This window comes from Limulus polyphemus, unplaced genomic scaffold (genome assembly GCF_000517525.1).
Source record: "Limulus polyphemus unplaced genomic scaffold, Limulus_polyphemus-2.1.2 Scaffold496, whole genome shotgun sequence".
NCBI lineage: Eukaryota > Metazoa > Arthropoda > Merostomata > Xiphosura > Limulidae > Limulus > Limulus polyphemus.
In genome coordinates, this window is record NW_013666106.1 from 212,914 (window position 1) to 233,953 (window position 21,040).

At 34.2% G+C, this 21,040-nt stretch overlaps 1 protein-coding gene and 1 long non-coding RNA gene across 5 annotated transcripts in view; one reads left to right on the forward strand and one right to left on the reverse strand.

Annotated features, from left to right (window-relative positions):
* Positions 1-19,284, forward strand: part of LOC111085595 — a 23,815-nt gene extending 4,531 nt beyond the window's left edge. For 2 of the 4 annotated variants that reach the window (XR_002610401.1, XR_002610400.1), the window contains exons 2-5: positions 3,106-3,188; positions 5,099-5,190; positions 8,667-8,826; positions 19,165-19,284. This is a non-coding gene — a long non-coding RNA (uncharacterized LOC111085595). Of the gene's footprint in view, positions 1-3,105; positions 3,189-5,098; positions 5,191-8,666; positions 8,917-19,164 lie in introns of those variants that run through there. The other 2 variants (XR_002610398.1, XR_002610399.1) reach the window with 2 other exon arrangements.
* LOC106458643 (frizzled-9-like) lies at positions 14,078-17,395 on the reverse strand. The gene has a single exon (XM_022384910.1). The coding sequence runs from the start codon at positions 17,126-17,128 to the stop codon at positions 15,308-15,310; it is 1,821 nt and encodes a 606-aa protein (XP_022240618.1). The 5' UTR covers positions 17,129-17,395; the 3' UTR covers positions 14,078-15,307.
* Positions 19,285-21,040: the final 1,756 nt, after the last annotated feature.

Genomic DNA, 21,040 nt, shown 5'->3' on the forward strand with positions numbered 1-21,040 from the left:
GAATATCATTTTATTTTCTATAAGAATCCAACTTTTGTATATATAAATAAATAAATAAAGAGTGGGCACAAAATAAGTTCGAATATAAACGGTGGGAAGAACAATACGACTCACAGCTTTGCCAGATGTTATAGATATATGAAACTAACTACCGTAGGTGACCTTGAAACAGTGATTTTTTTTTTCATTTTACGAATACAGTAGAATATAATATTAATGCAAATCACATGAAATGTTCAATATGACTTCTCATAGGCAGCGGAACTTATCTGAATTGGGGGCGGGGGGGGGAGTCATATTATTTGCTAAGTTAACCGTGACTATTAACTTCAAAGCTAAAAGAGTGACTTTCCAAGATAGTTACATAAACGTTTCTATTCTTTATTCAAAGGGACACTTCGCTACCGGGTCGATACAGGTAACATTAAACAAATAAACAGTTGTCCACCTACTACACCTAGTAAACAGATACAGATAGCACTACATAAATAAACAGTTATCCACCTGCTTTACCTAGTAAACAGATACAGATAGCACTACATAAATAAACAGTTATCCACCTACTTCACCTAGTAAACAGATACAGTTAGCACTACACAAATAAACAGTTATCCACCTGCTTTACCTAGTAAACAGATACACATAGCATTACATAAATAAACAGTTATCCACCTACTTCACCTAGTAAACAGATACAGTTAGCACTACACAAATAAACAGTTATCCACCTACTTCACCTAGTAAACAGATACAGTTAGCACTACACAAATAAACAGTTATCCACCTACTTTACCTAGTAAACAGATCCACCTGCTTTACCTAGTAAACAGATACAGATAGAATTACATAAATAAACAGTTTTCCACCTAATTCACCTAGTAAACAGATACAGGTAGCACTACATAAATAAACAGTTATCCACCTGCTTTACCTAGTAAACAGATACAGATAGCACTACATAAATAAACAGTTATCCACCTGCTTTACCTAGTAAACAGATACAGATAGCATTACATAAATAAACAGTTATCCACCTACTTCACCTAGTAAACAGATACAGGTAGCATTACAGAAATAAACAGTTATCCACCTACTTCACGTACCTAAGATTTGTTTCGTGAGATAACCGTAAAATAAAAAATAAAAAAAACGTTGGGTTATTTTCAACCCAACTATTTTAACTTGTGGAACACAGGGCTAAAATAATCGGCGTAGCTATTACTGTTATCAAAATTATCACACAAAAATACAGTTAGTTTCATGATTGATTGTTTTCAAATACCGTAAAGTTGAAATTCTTTGTTAGGTTAAAATATCTTAACTTTAGAATGGCATTGAACATATTCTTAGATAACATACATATAAATGATGCAATTTCGAGAATGGAATATGTTAAGCATTTAAATTTTAATTAATAACAATAAGTTAGATTAATTAAAATGTAATTTTGTAAAACAACTTTGCGACTTCTAGTTCCCAGATTTCAGTCAATTTTTTTACACTACTTTATTCCAATATGGATGGATTCTTTGAATGTGCTTTAGACACCATGAATGTCTTACTTCTCGTCTAAGCATTTAAAACGTTCTGTAATGGTGATTAAATCTTATACACACACACACACACACGTTTAAGTTTACGTATGTGTTCTGTTTGTGCGCGCGCAAGGCTGATTTCTTTTTGAACTATTAACCTGAATTATCGTAATTTAGTTTTTTAATACAACAACTTTTCTGTTCTTTGTCTCTCGAATATAGAAATGTGCTTTTTATGACAGTTATTTCAGAAAAAATAAACCAATCAGGCATAGTGTGATTGTAGGTCAGGTAGAATGAACTAGTTCTCATATATATATAGTAATACAAACATGCGAACAATCCACCGCTTTACATATATATATTAAAGCGTTGGATTGTTCGAATGTTTGTATTTCTATATATATGTAAAGCGTTGAATTGTTCGAATGTTTGTATTATGTAAGAATAAAACTTATTTTTACCTGTATATTACAGGTTATAATCATCAAAAGCTGACTGTTTGGCAGTTTTGCTTTTCTAAGTCAGACACTCAGTAGAGATAACATCTTTTTCTGTTGAAATGGCCGTGTCAGGTACAGTAATAGATTTTATCATCCTGAGATCGACGTGTTGAACACGTTAGCGTAGGAAGAGATGGTTCGGCCAGCTTTTACTCTGTTAATGCCTATTCAGACAGCATTTCCACGCACATGGTCTATGGTCTATTTGTCGAAAAGGACCTCGTACATGCATGCAATACATAAAGAGTAAGGGGGTTGAAAGGGGAGGACATTTTAACTGGCAAATCTCCTCTGGGTGGTCGGTGTTCGTTGGACGACCCATTTAGCTTTGTAGAGACAAACTTCGTACACAAGGGTTCTGTGTTGTTCTACCCGGTCGGCCTGTGCAACAAACCGTTCTTAACAACTTCTGCTCCCTGTTCTTTCCTACATTAGAAACCACAGAGGTCCCTATATAGAACTGTCATGAAATTCAATCCTCGCCGGGATTGAGCTTCAACAACTGCAGTTGTCCTTTGTATAGCTCAACCACATACGAGTGGATATTTAAATGTCTATATTCGTAATTTGAGAAAAGACATAAACATTTTTTGAAAATTATACTTTTAGAACAAATCAAACCAGTTTAAACTAAATCCATTTGCTCACTCAAATTTCAAATGTGGTAAATTCCTACATTTCGGGACCGGTTGGTTGAGTTTGTAACCAACGCTGCAAGGCCTTCTACACTATGTTTACGGTTCGTTGATTACAAAAAATCCTCCACAACTAATGTTTCCCCTTCACTGGGACAGAGGTATTTTATCAACTTTAATTTCCTTTCCTGTCTTTTAAAATGGCTATATTATAATAAAACTTCCTTCTTCCCCCCCCCCCCACTATGTGTCGGCGGTAAGTGTACGGACGTACAGCACTGAAATACGTGGTTCGATATCCCGCTGTGGACAGAGTGTAGATATGACATTGTGTAGATTTATATTTACTAAGTTATAATCGTTTGTTAATACTTCTGGTATCGATAAGATCCTATATGTATATAAGATGGTGTTTTTGTTTTTCTGATACAGCTGAGAGAGTGAGCAAGAACCTGGTTTACAAAACGGGATTAATAAAACTGAGGATTTCCGTATGCCATTAGATCCTTACACAGGTAGAGCAATCATTGTTGTCTGTTTGCGCAAAGCACTGTAGAACAAATAAAGTGCTAGATAGAAACAAAGGTACTCATCGAATTACACAGCGGTAGATCAATCATTGTTGTCTGTTTGCGCAAAGCACTGTAGAACAAATAAAGTGCTAGATAGAAACAAAGGTACTCATCGAATTACACAGCGGAATGGAATACCGTAGCTACTTTTTTTTACCATTTTGTAAAACTCTGTAACACGTACTGGATTATCGAAGCCATTGTTGTCAAAATAACGACATTAATTCCAAAGAAACTTTCATTATAACATATGTAGCAAACAACGATTTAATTTTAAAAGTTTATATCAGTTAATTGCACTGTAAAAAAAAGAGAATTGATATTAAATACAACTAATCATTCACCATTTAAAAAATTTACAATTCCAACGTCTCGCTGTAACATCTTTATCAGAGGATTAACGATATCATATTACAAAAACAACATTTAACTGTAACATCTTTACCAGAGTATTAACTACATCATATTACAAAAACAACATTTAACTGTAACATCTTTACCAGAGGATTAACTACATCATATTACAAAAACAACATTTAACTCTAACATCTTTATCAGAGGATTAACTACATCATATTACAAAAACAACATTTAACTGTAACATCTTTACCAGAGTATTAACTACATCATATTACAAAAACAACATTTAACTGTAACATCTTTATCAGAGGATTAACTATATCATATTACAATTCCAAAGTGTATCTGTAACATCTTTACCAGAAGATTAATTATATCATATTACAATCCCCAAAAAAGTTAGCTGTAACATCTATACCAGAGGATTAACTATATCATATTACAATCCCAAAGTATAGCTTTAACATCTTTACCAGAAGATTAATTATATCATATTACAATCTCCAAAAAGTTAGCTGTAACATCTATACCAGAAGATTAACTACATCATATTACAATCCCAAAGTGTAGCTGTAACATATTTACCAGAAGATTAACTATATCATATTACAATCCCAAAGTGTATCTGTAACATCTATACCAGAAGATTAACTATATCATATTACAATCCCAAAGTGTATCTGTAACATCTATACCAGAAGATTAACTACATCATATTACAATCCCAAAGTGTATCTGTAACATCTATACCAGAAGATTAACTATATCATATTAAAATCCCAAAGTGTAGCTGTAACATCTTTACCAGAAGATTAACTATATTAGCTGTCCCTAATTTTGAACGGATAGACTAGAGAAAAGTCAGCTAGTCAACGGCACTCACCATCAGCTCTTGCACTGCTCTAATCGAATAGTGGAATTTGACCGTCTCTCTTATAACGCACCCACAGCCCCAAAGTGCTAAGCGCAACATTTTCTTTTTTGGTAACGGGAAGCGAACCATGGAACATCTAATCCACAGCACATCAATCTATGCCCTCAGCCACGCCTCCAGCCATTATTTTATTTTATTTACCATCTCATTAGAATACAATTGTTGACTTAGCCTATTAATTCCTTGAAGAGTATAAAATGTATAGAGGGCCTTTTTTTATCAAAAAGAAGAAATATTGACTCATTTCACGTACTTAACAATCATATGGACAATATTTTATACGCTTATCTAATTTCATTGTGTGTATAAGATTTGAGTAATATACATTTCACTTCTGGTATTTGAATCAATATTTTTGAGACCCTCTGCTACTATTTTGTCTAAAGCTAGAACGTTATTTGATTAGTAAAATTTAGTTTTATTTATCGATCTCGTAGCACTACAAGTTATTATTTGTGCAGCACGTGCGAGAAGTTTATTTTTGTCCAAAATATGACACTAGTCTTGGGGATATCACAGTGCAACTGATTCTTCTTCTTCCCTTTTATTTTTTTGTTAGATTTTTCTGAGTATACGTGGTCAAGTGCTTAGAGAAAGTTAAGCCTAACAGCAGACGCGAAACTACATCAATCAAGTTAACACTTTGAAAAGGTAGGGGGCTCGATGCTGTTCTTTTTTATACGGTAACTTAGAATAGACGTTCTTAATGGCCTCTTTTGAAAACAAGATTTATTAGCTTTTAAAAAGGGAAGTCACGAGTGTAAATTTGTGTGGTTAAAATAGAAGATTTTCTCCGAATTAACAGATAAATTGTTCATCAACGTTATTATGTATAAACAACCAGAAACAGCAATTTGAACTGGCCATGTAATTATGTGGTTAAAAACATATTTCATACCAACACTAGTCACTAAATCGAAGGGATTTCTCATAGTTCGTGGTTTATTTGAGCAATACTAGCTATTTAGAAATTTAGTGTATACTAGGTGACTTTTTTTTTTGTAGCTCATGTTTTAACTGAACAAAATCAGATTGACTTGTTTGTAGCTTCTAGATACGGATAAAGTGTGTAATATGAAAATGATTTTGAGTATGCAAATCAGCGAGTTGCGGTGTAACGGAATGTGTCAGAAGTAGATTTTTACATTGTTTTGACGTTTCGTAGGTAGTGTTTTGCCAACGAAAATTGACCTACTTTTTTTTTTAGAAAACTTTTGTAACAGCCCTTTCAGATGCAAAATATTCATACATTTAAATCATAATAATGCGCTCTGATCGGAGATTTTGAATTTCCAAGACGGGAATATATTTTATACTTAAAGGCACTGGAAATCAAAGGAATATGGATCAACTTGAAATACAAAGGCCATCCAGAAAGAGACCTGCAACAAGTCGTAACCCATCCTTGATAAGCAAAGTGCGTCGACGTGTAAGTGGTGAGAATCACGAACATAAAGGTCAGTGGAAAAAGCTGTCCATGTGCCCCAGGCAACAGTAGCAAAATAATCAAGAAGATCTCTGTTTGAAAAAGGGACACAAGCCATATGTATATAAGTTGCTTCCATAACATATCCGTTCAACCGTTGCATACTTCAAGCAGCTAAAAAATTAAAAAGGTATTCATGCTATTCCATACAAAGACATAAAGGTCAAGAATTTCCAAAAGTTAGATATACCTTGTACCTAATGGCATTGGAAAGTGAAGGAATATGATTCAAATTGGTGTACCAGGACCAACCAGAAAGAGACTTGCAACGAGTCGTACTCGATATGAAGACATACGGGTTAAGTTACCTATGGATTTCTGTACGATCGAATTGTTGAAACAGGTGTTGGGAAACCGTTGTTCTCGTACACTAGATGGAATTTGGAAAGCGTACAGGGACGATTAGTGTGCTTTCACACAGAGTTTTTTACAATTCGAACTATGCTGCAGGGCTATTGTTAAGATGTACGATCGTTAGGTAGAGCACGCCCGGACATGGCCTGTAACGAGCTGATGAGGTTTTAATAAGACGTAATCGACATTTGTGCTTTACCTAAGCAAGACCAGGATGACACGTTTGAAGCTCCTGTTTTATCTGAAGAATATCATGTTGACTTGTTTGTAGTTTTTATTTACCTAAACAATATCAGGTTGACTTGTTTGTAGTTTCTATTTACCTAAATAATATCAGGTTGACTTGTTTGTCATTTCTTAAGACACTCAGTTTAGAGTATATTTTTTCAATTAAAACACAAGTTACAAACATATCAACGAAACAACAGATTTAAATACTTAGTATGGGTGAGATAAAACAAGCTAAAATTATATCAATCCAGCATCATATTAAATACCAAGTACAATTGTACAAAGTATTCGCTGTTATTTGGGCTTAAGTACCTTAATTTATTCAAGACAAAACAAGCTACTGACAAATCAGTCAGATTGGTATACGTTCATTTAACTAGTTTTATTTAGGTAAAAGGCGAGATATAACCAAGTCAACCTGATATTGTTTAGGTAAATAGAAACTACAAACAAGTCAACCTGATATTGTTTAGGTAAACCTTGTGGTTAACTAAAATACCAAATACATAACCTATGTCAGTACTAGATATTTAAACCTATATTACAGTTCCTAGTTTCCACCTTGACTGAGTGTCTTACTTGTGGTTAACTAAAATACCAAATACATAACCTATGTCAGTACTAGATATTTAAACCTATATTACAGTTCCTAGTTTCCACCTTGACTGAGTGTCTTACTTGTGGTTAACTAAAATACCAAATACATAACCTATGTCAGTACTAGATATTTAAACCTATATTACAGTTCCTAGTTTCCACCTTGAGTGTTTGTTGCCTGAAAAATACCATGTGTTTAAAGATATACCAGGTTTGCTTGTTGGTTGTGTTTTATGTAAACAGTACCAGGTGTTTTTAGCCATACCATATTGACTTGTATTTAGCACTTATCTCAGTACCTGAAAATTATCAGCTTACAAAAAAATGTTCAGACCATAAAAGTTGTTGTTGTAACAAGTGGTTTATATAAATAGTGTTCCGATCACTACTGTATTTGTTGTGTCCTGGTCAATATGATGATCTCTGGATTGAGCGAAAAGCGTCGTCGACAATGGATATGGCGGAAATACTTTGATTAAATACTATTACACAATGTTCTTCTTCTTGAAAAACCTTTAGAGACTGAATATAAAATATGGTGTCAACAATAAATAATATGTCTAATACTAATGTCTTATCACAAATATAATTATAATACCAGGGGCTTAAGCAAATACGAAGATGACTCGCTTGTACGTTGTGTTTTACCAGAGAAATACCAGTTGTTTTTATCCGTACCAGATTGATTTGTATTAGCACGAGTTTTACCTGAACAATATCAGGTGTTTAAATCTATAACAGTTTTATTTGTATTTAGCACGTGTTTTAGTTGAACAATACCAAGTGTTTAAATCTATGACAGTTTTATTTGTATTTAGCACGTGTTTTACCTGAACAATACCAGGTGTTTAAATATATGACAGTTTTATTTGTATTTGGCACGTGTGCCACTATCACGTATTTAAACTTCATACGAGATTGACTTGTTTGTAGTGTATTTTACATAACCAGTAAGAGTTATGGTATTTTTCAGACATTTTGTTTTTTTTTTTTACTCTTTACTTAAATTAGTATATTTCGCACAACAGAATACTTTAAATACTAACTAAAATGTTTGAATAATAATAATAATAAACATTAAAATGTAAAGTAACTAAATAAAAACATATCTATGGGATTTGGATAGTCCTGGCTGTCAAACCTATTATTATTATTATATTTATATAACGTTAAAAGTTTATTTCATATTTCCAAATCTTAGTTATTTGTAACAATTCAATTTGACCATTTTAAACCAGTATCTTGAGATTGTTTCATTTTTATGGCGACTGTAAACTATGAGAAATATTTGTTTTAACATGGTACAGTTTGGCTGTAATATCTTGGGCCCTAACATTCGCAGGTTATTGCCAAGCTTTATCACTGGGACACACAATGGTCGTTCTGCAATCATTTGTGTAGTGGGCTGAGACGGGTCTTTCTTTGTTCTATTTTATTTCGCACTTTATCTTTCTTTCAGTCTTGTTATTTCCGTACATCAAAGTTCTGGCACAGTCATGATACAACTTCCATCTGATCCAGTTCTCTTCAAGCACGGTCCAGGAAAAGAAGCGCAATCATATTGTTCAACATTGAAGTCCGTCTGTACTCCGAGTTGTCACCAGAACATTATGAAAAGTGTACGTTTTTGGATTCAAGTTAGAATTTTTTAATGTAATTGAGATTAAAATAGAGTTACTCATTAAATAAAAATACATTGTTCCTTTATACACAAGAGCTATTGTGTTGTTCATTTGTTACACTTCTTTAATGCATGTTGTCTAGCCACATTCTGATCTTTTTCACTCTTTTCTTTTTACTGGAACATTGCTTGCCAAATTAAGTCTTGCGTCACTATGGTTACTGTTGTTGTAACTTTCCTTTCGTCATTTCTACTCACACAAGTTTAACAAGGTTTGTGTATCCCACTTCCAACTTTATTGAATTATACTCAGTAAAGATGGTACGATACCATAAAAAAAACAAAAAACGTTAACAATAATTCCCATAAAAATATTCTTGTTGAGCAATGTTTTTGTAAACTCCAGGATGTTTAAATTAAAGTTTCTGCTTGATACGAATGATAAAAAAGTTATGTGGCATTCTATAGATAGTCACTGTGAGGTTGTTAACTACGCGGCTCCTGTGTGTATGTTCGCGTTTAATCTTTTCTGTATTGATGAAAGACGCCGCTTTTACGGGGCTTGGCTATTTAGGACCGTGGTTCTGTCTGTCGTACGTCTTCTGAGCGGGTTTGATTAGCCGAGTTTTGTAGATAACTACCACTATCATGGATCACTATTGACTCACACGCGAGGAAATGGACGACCAGAGAGTTCTGAAACACGACTTGTACACAAGTATAAAACGATGCCTCTGTGACGAGTTCTTCTGTTTAACACACTCAAGAAAAGGGTCTCTTTCAAAACCATAATTTAAAACGTATACAAAGGCATGTGCTGTTAAATACACTCGCACCGTTGCACGCTAATATATTTCTAGAAACACGTACATGCACATCTTATGTTTATACAAGTAGGGCTATATTTGTATAAATACACGTACAACGGTTCTGCCTCTGCACATACACGTGGCTTTGAATTCAACACACACAACCAAGTTTTCACACTCGTCACACAACCAAGTTTTCACACTCGTCATATCCATATATGTTTTTTTTGTACACGAATTCATGTTTGTAAGTGCAAGAATAAAAAACCCTATTAATATTCATGCCTGAAAAATGTAACAGTTCTGTTGGGAAAGGGACATAGCAATCAACTGGATGCGACTGGTCTACTCAACAGCTAGTCCCATCAAATTCGGAAGAGCTAACGCTAACTGTGCTAAGATAACAGGCTAAACTTCATAGTTATTATTCCTTTAAAACAATCAAAATTTAAAAATTGAGAACAATTACTACCGCTTATGGACTAATATGTGAACAAACATTTACGAATTTTAATCAGAATACAACAAGCTTGGTAACCCGAAAGTTAGAGACAATGAAACTTACCTAGAAAAGTTTGTGACCTTGGTATGTCCTGTAGAGGATAGACAGTCCATAAGTGAATTTGTGTTAGTAAGACCTTATCCGTAATTACGTAACACCAAACTTTGACTTCATCAAAGATTTGGGAATTATAGAAACTCTGAGGAATAAATCAAACCTTCCGATTTTCTCTACACTTATGTTCCCATGTACCCTTTAACCTTATCTTTTGGTTAATCATTTCTTGAAAGAGTTTACAAAAACAACGACTTTCTCTAGCTATTGCACATAAAGAGGGCTGTCATGGCTTATTGTTTAACGTGCCAGACTGTGGAATGTAAAGTTTGAAATTTGAGCCTGGGATATGCCACTGAATAACCTCCACACATTCAGCTGCGTGTGCGATATAAACGTGACTGTCAGTCTCACTATTCGATTGAGAGTCGCCGTGTAGGCGGCGGGTGATGCTAACTGAGTGCTTTTTCTCTCTGACCAGTAGTTCTGAATAAGGATGGCTATGCTTGAATTTTAGGGGTCTCCGACCTGGTCATTTATATTTCATAAAGTGCTGTTCAGGTTGACAACATCAGGTACTAAACATTGCACATAAAGAATAAAACTATAGATTAAATGAAGTGCCTTACTTCAGCGTCTGTAACTACACGTTTTTCAGATTTATTAGCGATTTATTTTACTAATTTTCACTAGAAATGGACGAAAGAAAGTTTCAAAATATATCTCACAGGTAGCAAACAATGCCTTGTTGTCATAGACATAAACTAGATGATCTACGTACCTTCCAATGAGAAAAATACATAAGCATTGTTAAAAGATATATTCAGAATCATGTCAAGGCACTAAACATTGCAAACAAAACTCACGGCTTCGGCAGAAGGGGATTTCCACAAAAGACATTACACGACAAACACAAAGTGCATTAAATGTAGACAAATTAATTTTATAGCAGATAAGCGAGCTATTGTATTTAGACTTGTCCTAGCTTTCTTAATGTTTCGAAGACCGCCTTAGGTATACACGGCTGGATGTTGACGTCGAGCACGTAATACAAACGCCGAAATAGTCACGAGATTTTTTTTTATCTTTGACTAAACAATTTAGGAATCACACGTACAGTACAGATAATAGGTCACTATTAACCAGTTCTTGCTTCTTTTCAAGAGTGTAATGGGTTTTCGTCAATTCTTTTTCTGTATTTTTTATTTTTCATCTCAGACATTATCTCGACCAAGAAAGATTGTTACAACACGAGAAATGTAATGTCTATATTTTTGTACCTAACCATCTTATCGGCTCATTCTGTTCCTGCTCTGTTAAAAACAAAACAAAACTTGGTGACATCACGCAAGTTTAACCTTACATTAAAATTTTAATCTCGAATGGTCTGCGCATGTCTCTTAGTAGGTGTAGTTTAAAAACGGCCTTTGTTACATGCATTTTTTTGTATGACAAGCACGAGGTTCAGTAATTGGAGATTTTTCTTAGTCTTTGTTTCTATCCGTTCATCTGTCTATCTATTTCTTAGCCTGTTTCGTCCTTTATCTATTTGCTTATCTGTCTTTCATCCTATGCCTGTCTATAGTTTTTTTTTAATTTCTTTCAAAGCTACACGAGGGCTATCTGCGCTAGCCATTCCTAATTTAGCAGTGTAAGACTAGAGGGAAGGCAGCTAGTCATCACCACCCACCGCCAACTCTTGGGCCTGTCTATAGAAATATATATATATGAATTAATTGATTTTAGCTGTAAAACATGCGGTAGTCTAAGGACGTAATCCTTATCGGTCACACTTTATTTTTATTTATTTAATATTAGAAAACATTTTTTTATGTATAGAACTGCTTTTACAGAACTCTTATTACAGCAGTAAAATTGCTGTAATTATCGTTGTGTAGATAAAATCAAATGTTTAGCTTCTTTGTTTAACTTGAGTTAACCTCTACTAGTTACTTAGCTCTTTAACTCAACGAGTAAAGTAGCTGTCTTGCGTGCGAGAAGAAAAAATCGAATCAAAAATCTTGTTTCAAATAAGATGAAACCATTGCACATGTTTCTCAAGGTAAATCTTTATACTAAACTAGCTGGAGCACCCGTCCGTTGGACGAGTCTAATAAAAACTTGTTTGTAACAAAGAATAGGAAATTGTGCTTCTATTTTTTTTTCTTAACATAATAAACATTAAAAGTGCAATAAAAATATACAAAGGTACCAATACTGAAAAAAAGTCATACTATTTTTAAGAATTTTATCAATATGAAATTAGATGGAAGGGGGCTCCAACCCCCCTCACGCCATCCTATATCACTGTGTCAAGTTGTGCTGATTTGGTAGTTTTTTTCGAAATTAGATGGGGATCATCATTTCACCCAGAATCACGTTTGGCGCCGATTAACCAAGAAATGTGGAACAGATATGAAATGATAAATATACGAGTGTATATTTTTTTTCCGGACACACACTTTGCTTTATGTGGTAGATGTGTCCCATAATAAATAAAGAATAGAAGGAAAATCTCTATAAATGTCTAAAAGAAATGCACATAACTTACACTTCAGCGAAGGAACTTGGCCAAATCAGTTTAAAGAAAAACATTTTGGAAACAGCATGGTTATGAACAAACTTACAATATACTTTGTAAAAGGACAAAAATTATGACTCAAACTGGAGAGGAATTTGTAATTAGTATGACGCTGTTAGGGTTCTAGCGATTTGTCAATTTATTATGTTGTTTATGGTCGACGAAGATTCTGACGTCATAGGATGTACACAACACTAGGTTCTACATTCACATGGGTAATCATGCAATCAATTGAGCATGCTCGATCTATAGCTTCACTCTTAATATAAATTTCTACTCCTTATGAGAAACGGGGCAAATTTTTAACATAGTAAGCACAGTGCATATGTGATGATTCGCAAATCATTACCTGAATAAATCATGTGCTAACGATATAACGAAGTTTCAAGTAAAGTTAGGTTTAGTTTCGATCTCTTTGAGCAGAATTTTAAAATTCTTGTGCGAGTGTACGAGACATTCTAGAATATTGTGAACAATCACGTAATTTCGTGTAGTATAGCTATAAAATAACGTAAAGGTATTTCATGGACTAGAAGGACTGGGGTGGGAGGAGTCGTCGGATGCGAGTGCCCCACCCCCACCAACTGCACGAAAAATTACGTTTAGTGCTACAAAAGCTGCTGAATGTGGCGTTATAATTTTATATCAGTAACCCATTTCTTTTGCTAATGTATTTCTTCAATCTAGCATGAGCCTTGCTAGGGACTGCTACTGACCCACGACTAACATGTATTAGTGTTTCAGAACCGACCCCTATCCCATGGAAAAATCCTAGCGACGCCCCTAAAGATGATGCAATTAGTCACGTAACGCTAATTCTTCGTGGAAGGCTATATGATGTCGTTACACTAAGTGGGTAAAGGCGCTCGTTTTTATTATCACCTGAAAGATTACTTAAGTGAAAAATGATGGTTCATGTTAATAACTCCAAATTATCGATAATCACTTAATCCAACTTGGCAGATTTTTAATGGTTTAGATAAATATTGAAGGAAATGTTAATATACTGATGTTCATGAAAGTTTTCTAAACTGGATAAAAAACGACGTTTACGTTTTTCAAAAATTATTCTTTACAATTATGAACACTTTTCAAGTTCTTTCTGGAAGTTGTTAGAATCATGGTTATATAGTAGGCTATGTAATGGTGTGAATAAGGAAGTATTGTTAGAATCATGGTTATATAGTAGGCTATGTAATGGTGTGAATAAGGAAGTATTCTTTTTATAGAAACAAGTAGATTTTAATTACAATTTCTAATAACACGAGTGTGATATTTATGTACATATTCATACACTTTTTTTCCCCTTTGTTACAATGAGTGATTTTTTTTTTTACTCAAACTCAAGCACAAATTATATCATATAGTATAAATTATACATACACACAGAGTCAGAGCAAGAACACTTGTCTTGAATAACGGTCAAGATCGACGGTATATTACTAAATCTACAGAGAAAATGTTTTCCTATGGTGTTAAAACAAATATTGACAAGGTCTAATTAGGCTCTAGTTTTTTCACTACCATATATATATATACAAGCGACGAACTTTTTCATAAGTTTGCTTCTTCTGCAATCTATACGTTAAGTACATTTCGAAGACAATAACGTCATGAAAATAATGTGGGGGGGGGCATTTTTTAAAATGTGTTACTTAAATAGGTCTATATTGTACAAAAACGATTTTGTGAAATATATTTTGGTTAAGTAGAAGTAACATTGTTCAATTGATGAACCAACAAGAATACTGCATGGTTTATTTAGACTGTTAACTGGATCTTCAACAGCACAATTGAAATACTTGCGTGTGTATTAAGCAACAAAGGTAACTGTTACAATGTGTAACAACAGGTTAATACACTTCACGCATAGTTTTATGTTCCAAGCTTCTTCTTTTTTTTTTTTTTAAAGTTGCTTACAGATGAAATATCAAGACTACTAAATCCAGTAATTTATACCTCTGTTGATGGCTACTGCCCCCCCTCCCAATAAAACATCAAACCAGTCCTAATTTAAGCCACTCAGATATACACTTTATCAGTTTTTTTATAAATCTCACACTGGCATTCTACAATTCTACTTTTTTGCTGGAGCAACAAACTTGTAATAACTCCTATTTAGTGATTTAATGTATAAAACCATACCTTCACTATAGACACTCCTATGTTTATTCAGTAATATATATATATATATTTACTGCAACTCTGATTCGTATATCCTACATAGTTAAACAATTACGAAATAAAATGCTACTCTATTTCAAACGTCAGCGCAAGAATAAAATTGGTATATTTATCAGAATTAAGATGCATAAGTTCTTTCTGTTCACTCATTGGCAGTCGCTCTCTCCGTGTGACATAAGGTGCTACATTTATACTATATATACATACACACACATGTATACATGCCCGTTATATTTACAGTATTCTTGAGAACAGTTATGAAAGACATCAAAATTAAACGAGTCAAGCAGACATCAATCCACCATTACTAAACATGAAATATGACATCATTTGTTGGTAGCTCTACAGTTCAGATTCTGGTCACTTGTATCTGATGAAGGTGGCGCTCATGTTTTCTGCTACACGTGGCCTTGCTTGATTCAGTGTGAGGTGTGTGATACACTACAGTCGGAGCTTTGAAGTTTCTTCTGGGTTTCTTGTGTAGCTTATTGTTGAAGAATTTCATCCAAGAATTCCAAGTCTTGTTGCTCCAAATCCACACTCCAGTGGAGATCCCCAAGAGAAGCGACATGAATATCTTCAGCATAAATATCTCTTCGCTTGGTATACTGTCTATTAACCTACAAGTACCATCTCCATCTCGTAATGGGCATGTAAGCAAGGTTGCCATTGCAGTAGCTGTCCATGTTGGCCTATTGGAATATTCATACCAGTGACAGGCAATGAGGCCGAGTGCAGGAATAGTGTAAAGGACGGAGAATACTCCAATCCGAATCATTAAACGTTCTAGTTTACTGATATTCCTACCTCCAGTTTTCATTACTCTTCGGATCCGAAGAAGAGACGCAAATCCAAGGATAATAAAAGTGGCGCCAAGCACAAAGAAAACACTTAGAGGAGCAATGACGAACCACAGTAGTGCCTCTTTGTCCGAATTTCCAACGTAGCACATGCCGGTTAGCTGGTCACCATCCACATGTCGCAAAGTCAGGACGACAATGGTTAGTACTCCGGGAACAGCCCAAGCTAAAAGATGGAAATAAGAGGCTCGTGACTCAATGGCTTCGTGCCCCCACTTTTTAGCTGCTGCTAGGAACCAAGTGAACGTGAGGGCCAACCACCATACAGCAGCGGCCATGCCAAAGTAATACGTCAAGAGAAAAACGATGATACAGCCGGTGCTTTCTAGGCCTTCCTTGATCAAGTAGGGTTCACCATTTTCTGTCTTTTCACATGATATGAACTCGGGCCCTGCAAATATCCGAATCAGGTATGCCGAACTATAGATACAGAAACACATACTGAGAAATATAATTGGACGTTCGGGATAGCGAAAACGTGCAGAGTCAATCCAAAACGTGCAAACCGTGAATAAGGTGGACATGAAACATACGGCCGCAAAAATTCCCATCCAAATTTCTGCGAAGTTCTTATCCTTCCTGGTGAAAAACACTTCTCTGTCACAGCGGGGACTGCATTCCACAATCCCCGCTCTCCGGGATGGCACAAACACGAAATTTTCAGGGCAAGAAGTTCCAAAGGATGGGATCTGAGAAAAGTCGGGCACTTTACTATTGGGGCTAGATGTCTTGATACTATAAGGGTAAAGGCTGGGTCGACGAGGTATGAAGTGGGCTTGGGAGGAGCTGTCGCTGTATTGATGGGACAAGTTAGGGTCCTTCCCGTCGTCCTTCCCAGATACCGGGGAGAGGGAGTGACGGTCGTCCGTTATGTTCGGATACTCCATACAAAGTCCGTTTCTCTGAGGAACAGGTAAACGAGTACAATTGAGAGCATCGGGCCATTCAAAGTTGAACCGCTGTAATACAGGGAGACACTTGGATTTCACCTCTTCACAGATAGACTGACAGGAAGGAATAGGTATATCTACTTGTTCTGTGCACATGGGAGCGTACAGAGAACAGAGGAAAAACTTAAGATGTCTAGAGCAGCCAATCTTAACTAGAGGAATGTACTCGTGCACTCGAATAGCTGCCTCCGCTTGATCAGAGTGACCCATGAAGTTTGGCATCCTTGTCATATTGTATGGCATATTCTGACACATTGGGATCGTAATACGTTCACATTTATGATGCGTTTCTAACGTCCCTTCCAGCCTATACGTTACCACAATCAAGTAAAGAACCGTCACTGAAATGATATTTGTCATGATTGCAGAATACAGTGGATTCCTCTGACGGCCAAAAACGTTGACGATTCAATAAAGAACGTAAAGTCTCGAATGTCGCGTACCTTCAATACATCACTTGATACACTAATATCATATGCAAAAGTAACTCTTTTAATTCATCTCAACTGAAATTTCATCTCTAACACCTTAAAAATAAAGTAAACTGAAGCTAAACTAATCGGGCGATGTTAACTCAACACGCACCACAACAACTTTTCACCTCGTACTATTTGTGAACTGCTTACCCAAACGCTTCTTGTAAAGTTCTAAACAAGCCCCGCGTGAGACTACTGAAATAGTAAAATATTCATCCGCAAGTAGGCAGCTGTAAATAAGTTTCAAAAGTTTTGATACCGTAATCACAGATAGAAACATTTACAAGCTTACTTCTTATCACGTCTATCTTATTTTTACTGCATATAAAATGATGAAAAGTATCCGTGACTGTCCTTAGAGAAAATAATTCTGAATTGTTTGAGTACTACATTTTAAAGCGTATTCACACTATGTTCGTTCATTTCTTAATGTATTGCCCGTAGGAAAAGGGGCGGAATTGAAAAGAAAGTGTTTGAACTCGCCGCTGCATCGGCTTGTCATTTTGAACCGCCTTGGGCGTCTCTAGCCGAGTTGTAGCCCATTTATCACAGTTCTCTCGGTCTCGCAGTTAGTAATTTGGAGGTTACATGGCTACTTGGTAGGGAATCCTGCCAGCAGATGGTCCCATTAGCCAGCTAATAGTGTCAACGTTTAATCCACGCTATGGTTTATTCACAAGTAGTTTTTTTTGTTGTTGTAAAATATTAATACCAAATTATGTTTAGAATACAATGTTGGATACAATTGTTAACTGTAGATTACTCTTACAATCTATTGTGATATAAAGATAAGTCAGAATATACGCGCGGATAATTATTTTTTAAACACATATTTTGTATAAAACAGTGAAGATAAAATACAACCCTTTATCATAGCAATCATTGTAAGCATCTAACTGATAAAAATTGTATATTATTTTTTCTCCGATTTTTTGCTTTTGCTTCAGTTTCTTTGCTGCAATGGAAAAATTCACTGTATTCACTGGAAAAATTAAATAAAGTAATTATGCAATTAATCCTATAAACTATCCTAAAATAATCATTAAAGTATTATTATAGCTTTCACCCATTAAAATATAGTTATTATATTATTTAATAGATGGCGACACGTATCAGCTATACATGTGTTCACATGAATCGATAATTTGCTTCTTAATTCTTGTATAAGACTTGACAGCAGAATTTAATGGAAGTGTTTGATTATGATATATGGGTGTATCAGTGTAATAAATACATTTTTCTTATGAAAGATATGAAAAATATGTGATATAGCTTGTTCTCTTTAAACAATGGGCTTATAATTTCTTCCACCCTTCCTTAATTCGTTATTCAATATGATTCCAATATTACACACACAGAGCTATGTTTACCTCAAATTTCATCATACTATTTATATCAAAATAACATACGTATAAAAACCTTTGCTTGAAAATAACGGTCATTTTACTGTTTCGATAATGACAATACTGGCATTAATCAAATCACTAGGGTCTCAATTTATATATACAGTCATTTTAGTTAAGGTTTGAAACTTTGGGATATTGTGATTCAGTTATACAAAAAAGACTTTAGCTGTTGATATACATGAGGAACATTACACTTACTAGTTTATTTTGAAAATCTGATTTCAAATTCAATAAAATAATGTCTGCTGAACTTTCACAGTGGAAACCAAATAAAAATTTCCTAGCCACAAACGTACCCTAATATACTGTTATTTTACTAAATTATAACATGAATACTGTTTTAATTATTGCTTGAAATAAATACCTTTAATTCTGTATGAGCTTTCCTGCAAATCTATTTGTAAAATGCTAATGTTGTTGTAATTAATTGACTTTTAACATTATTTCTTAATTGATCTTTACCATATAACACAATTAATAAGCTTTACTTTCTATTTTGGAACTTCGTCTTCAGGACCTGAAGAAAATTGGGGGAATATTTTCGAAACGTCGTCCTCTATATTTGTGTTTCTACAACAGGCAGTTGCCGTCCATTCAACCAAATTTCATCATGAATACTCTGCCTAAACAATCTATCAAAGAACCTTGATTTCAGTTTTGTGGTGTATTTTCAATAAAATATTGCTACGTTTATATTAGACTAAAATTATCTTAAATATGTTGTTTTACTCCTTAGATGTAGTTAAGTCTTCAAGTTCTTTTCATTCTTATTGACAAAAAATATTTTTATTAAATCTAGTTAAATTCATAGCCGTCGAGACGGCCATTACAAATTGTTGGAAAACTGGGTCGTGTTTTAGCACTCTGACCAAAAAAGTGTGTTCTGACCATGTTGGAACTATGTTCCGCCCAAGAATTCGTAAACAGAACCAAGATCCTGGATATTTTGTGCAAACAACGATACCACGAAAGAGAAAAGTAAGAGCAATCTTGACTATAGAAATAGAAGAGAAAAAAATTGTTCATTTGAATATTGATTTCATGTACAAAAGAAAGAAAGGAAGAAAAGTGATGAAATGCTGAAATGTTTGCTACTTATACTGCATTGTGTTATTTGTATTCAACAAAAGTTGTCCAGTTATATACTTATATTTGAAATATCGAGTTCCATTCAAACAATTTTTCATCTATTCTAACTTAACACAAATAACGACCAGTAGCAAATAAATCTTAATATGCCTATGTCTTTAAAGTAACTTCATTGCTTGTTAAAAATATATATTTGAATTACATATATTTACATTTTAAATACTAACTTCCTTTAAAAAATATAACAATTAGCCTAACTTAACACAAATAACGAGCAGTAGCAAATAAATCTTAATATGCCTATGTCTTTAAAGTAACTTCATTGCTTGTTAAAAATATATATTTTAAATACTAACTTCCTTTAAAAAATATAACAATTAGCCTAACTTAACACAAATAATTGGCAGTGGAAAACAACTTTATAAATCTTACTATATTTAGTACAATAATAGGCTGATGCCTTTAGCCTAAATCAACACAAATAATGAGCGGTAACAAATAACGTTAATAGAATTACCGTATTGAATACGATACTAGGCCGATGCCTTGAGACAAACTCTACTTGGAATGAGTATCACTATTTCTCGAAAATAAAAATCTAGGTTACATTAGTCTAGCTTAATAGAAGTAACGAGCGCTATGTAGCAAAGGTGTAGACTTAAACCAAAATTTAAATTCACTACGTAGATTGTATTATAATTTATATATTTAAAATTTTGGTAACACATAAATACATTATAACCAAGTACTGTCATTGGATCATGCCTAAAGGCATATGTAACTCTTATTACGTATTAGAATTTCTAATGGTCTAAAATTAAGTTAAATGATACTTTAAATTTGGTAGTTAAATTGTACTTTGGATATATAGTCAGTTTATTATATTTGCCAACAAGATTGATACACCGAATTTTCTTTTTTTTAACACAAATATATTTTAATATACAAACAACAATACAATTTACAATAACAGTTATTTCAAATAGTTATTACAAACAATGATTTATATACAAAAGTTTCACAAACTTACAAGCAATATAAAGTATTCTTTCTAATCTGAAATTTCCTTGATGTCTTATCCAGGATACACGATGAACCAGTTGATTTCGAGTTGACGTAGGTACAATTCACTTCACGGGAAACTAGCTAGCTCTGTGTTCTTCGTCGAGTTTTCTCACTGTTGAAGTTAGGTAATGTTTTCGTAAAAGTACTAATGTCCGATGTGAATCCACTGAAGTTGAATGATTTGTAATGTTCAAAACTTATAAAAGTTCCTGGTCAATGTATCTGAAGTTCCCGAT

Coding starts and splice junctions, on each gene's coding strand:
- LOC106458643 (XM_022384910.1), bottom strand. CDS start 17,128: ATGACAAATATCATTTCAGTGACGGTTCTTTACTTGATTGTGGTAACG.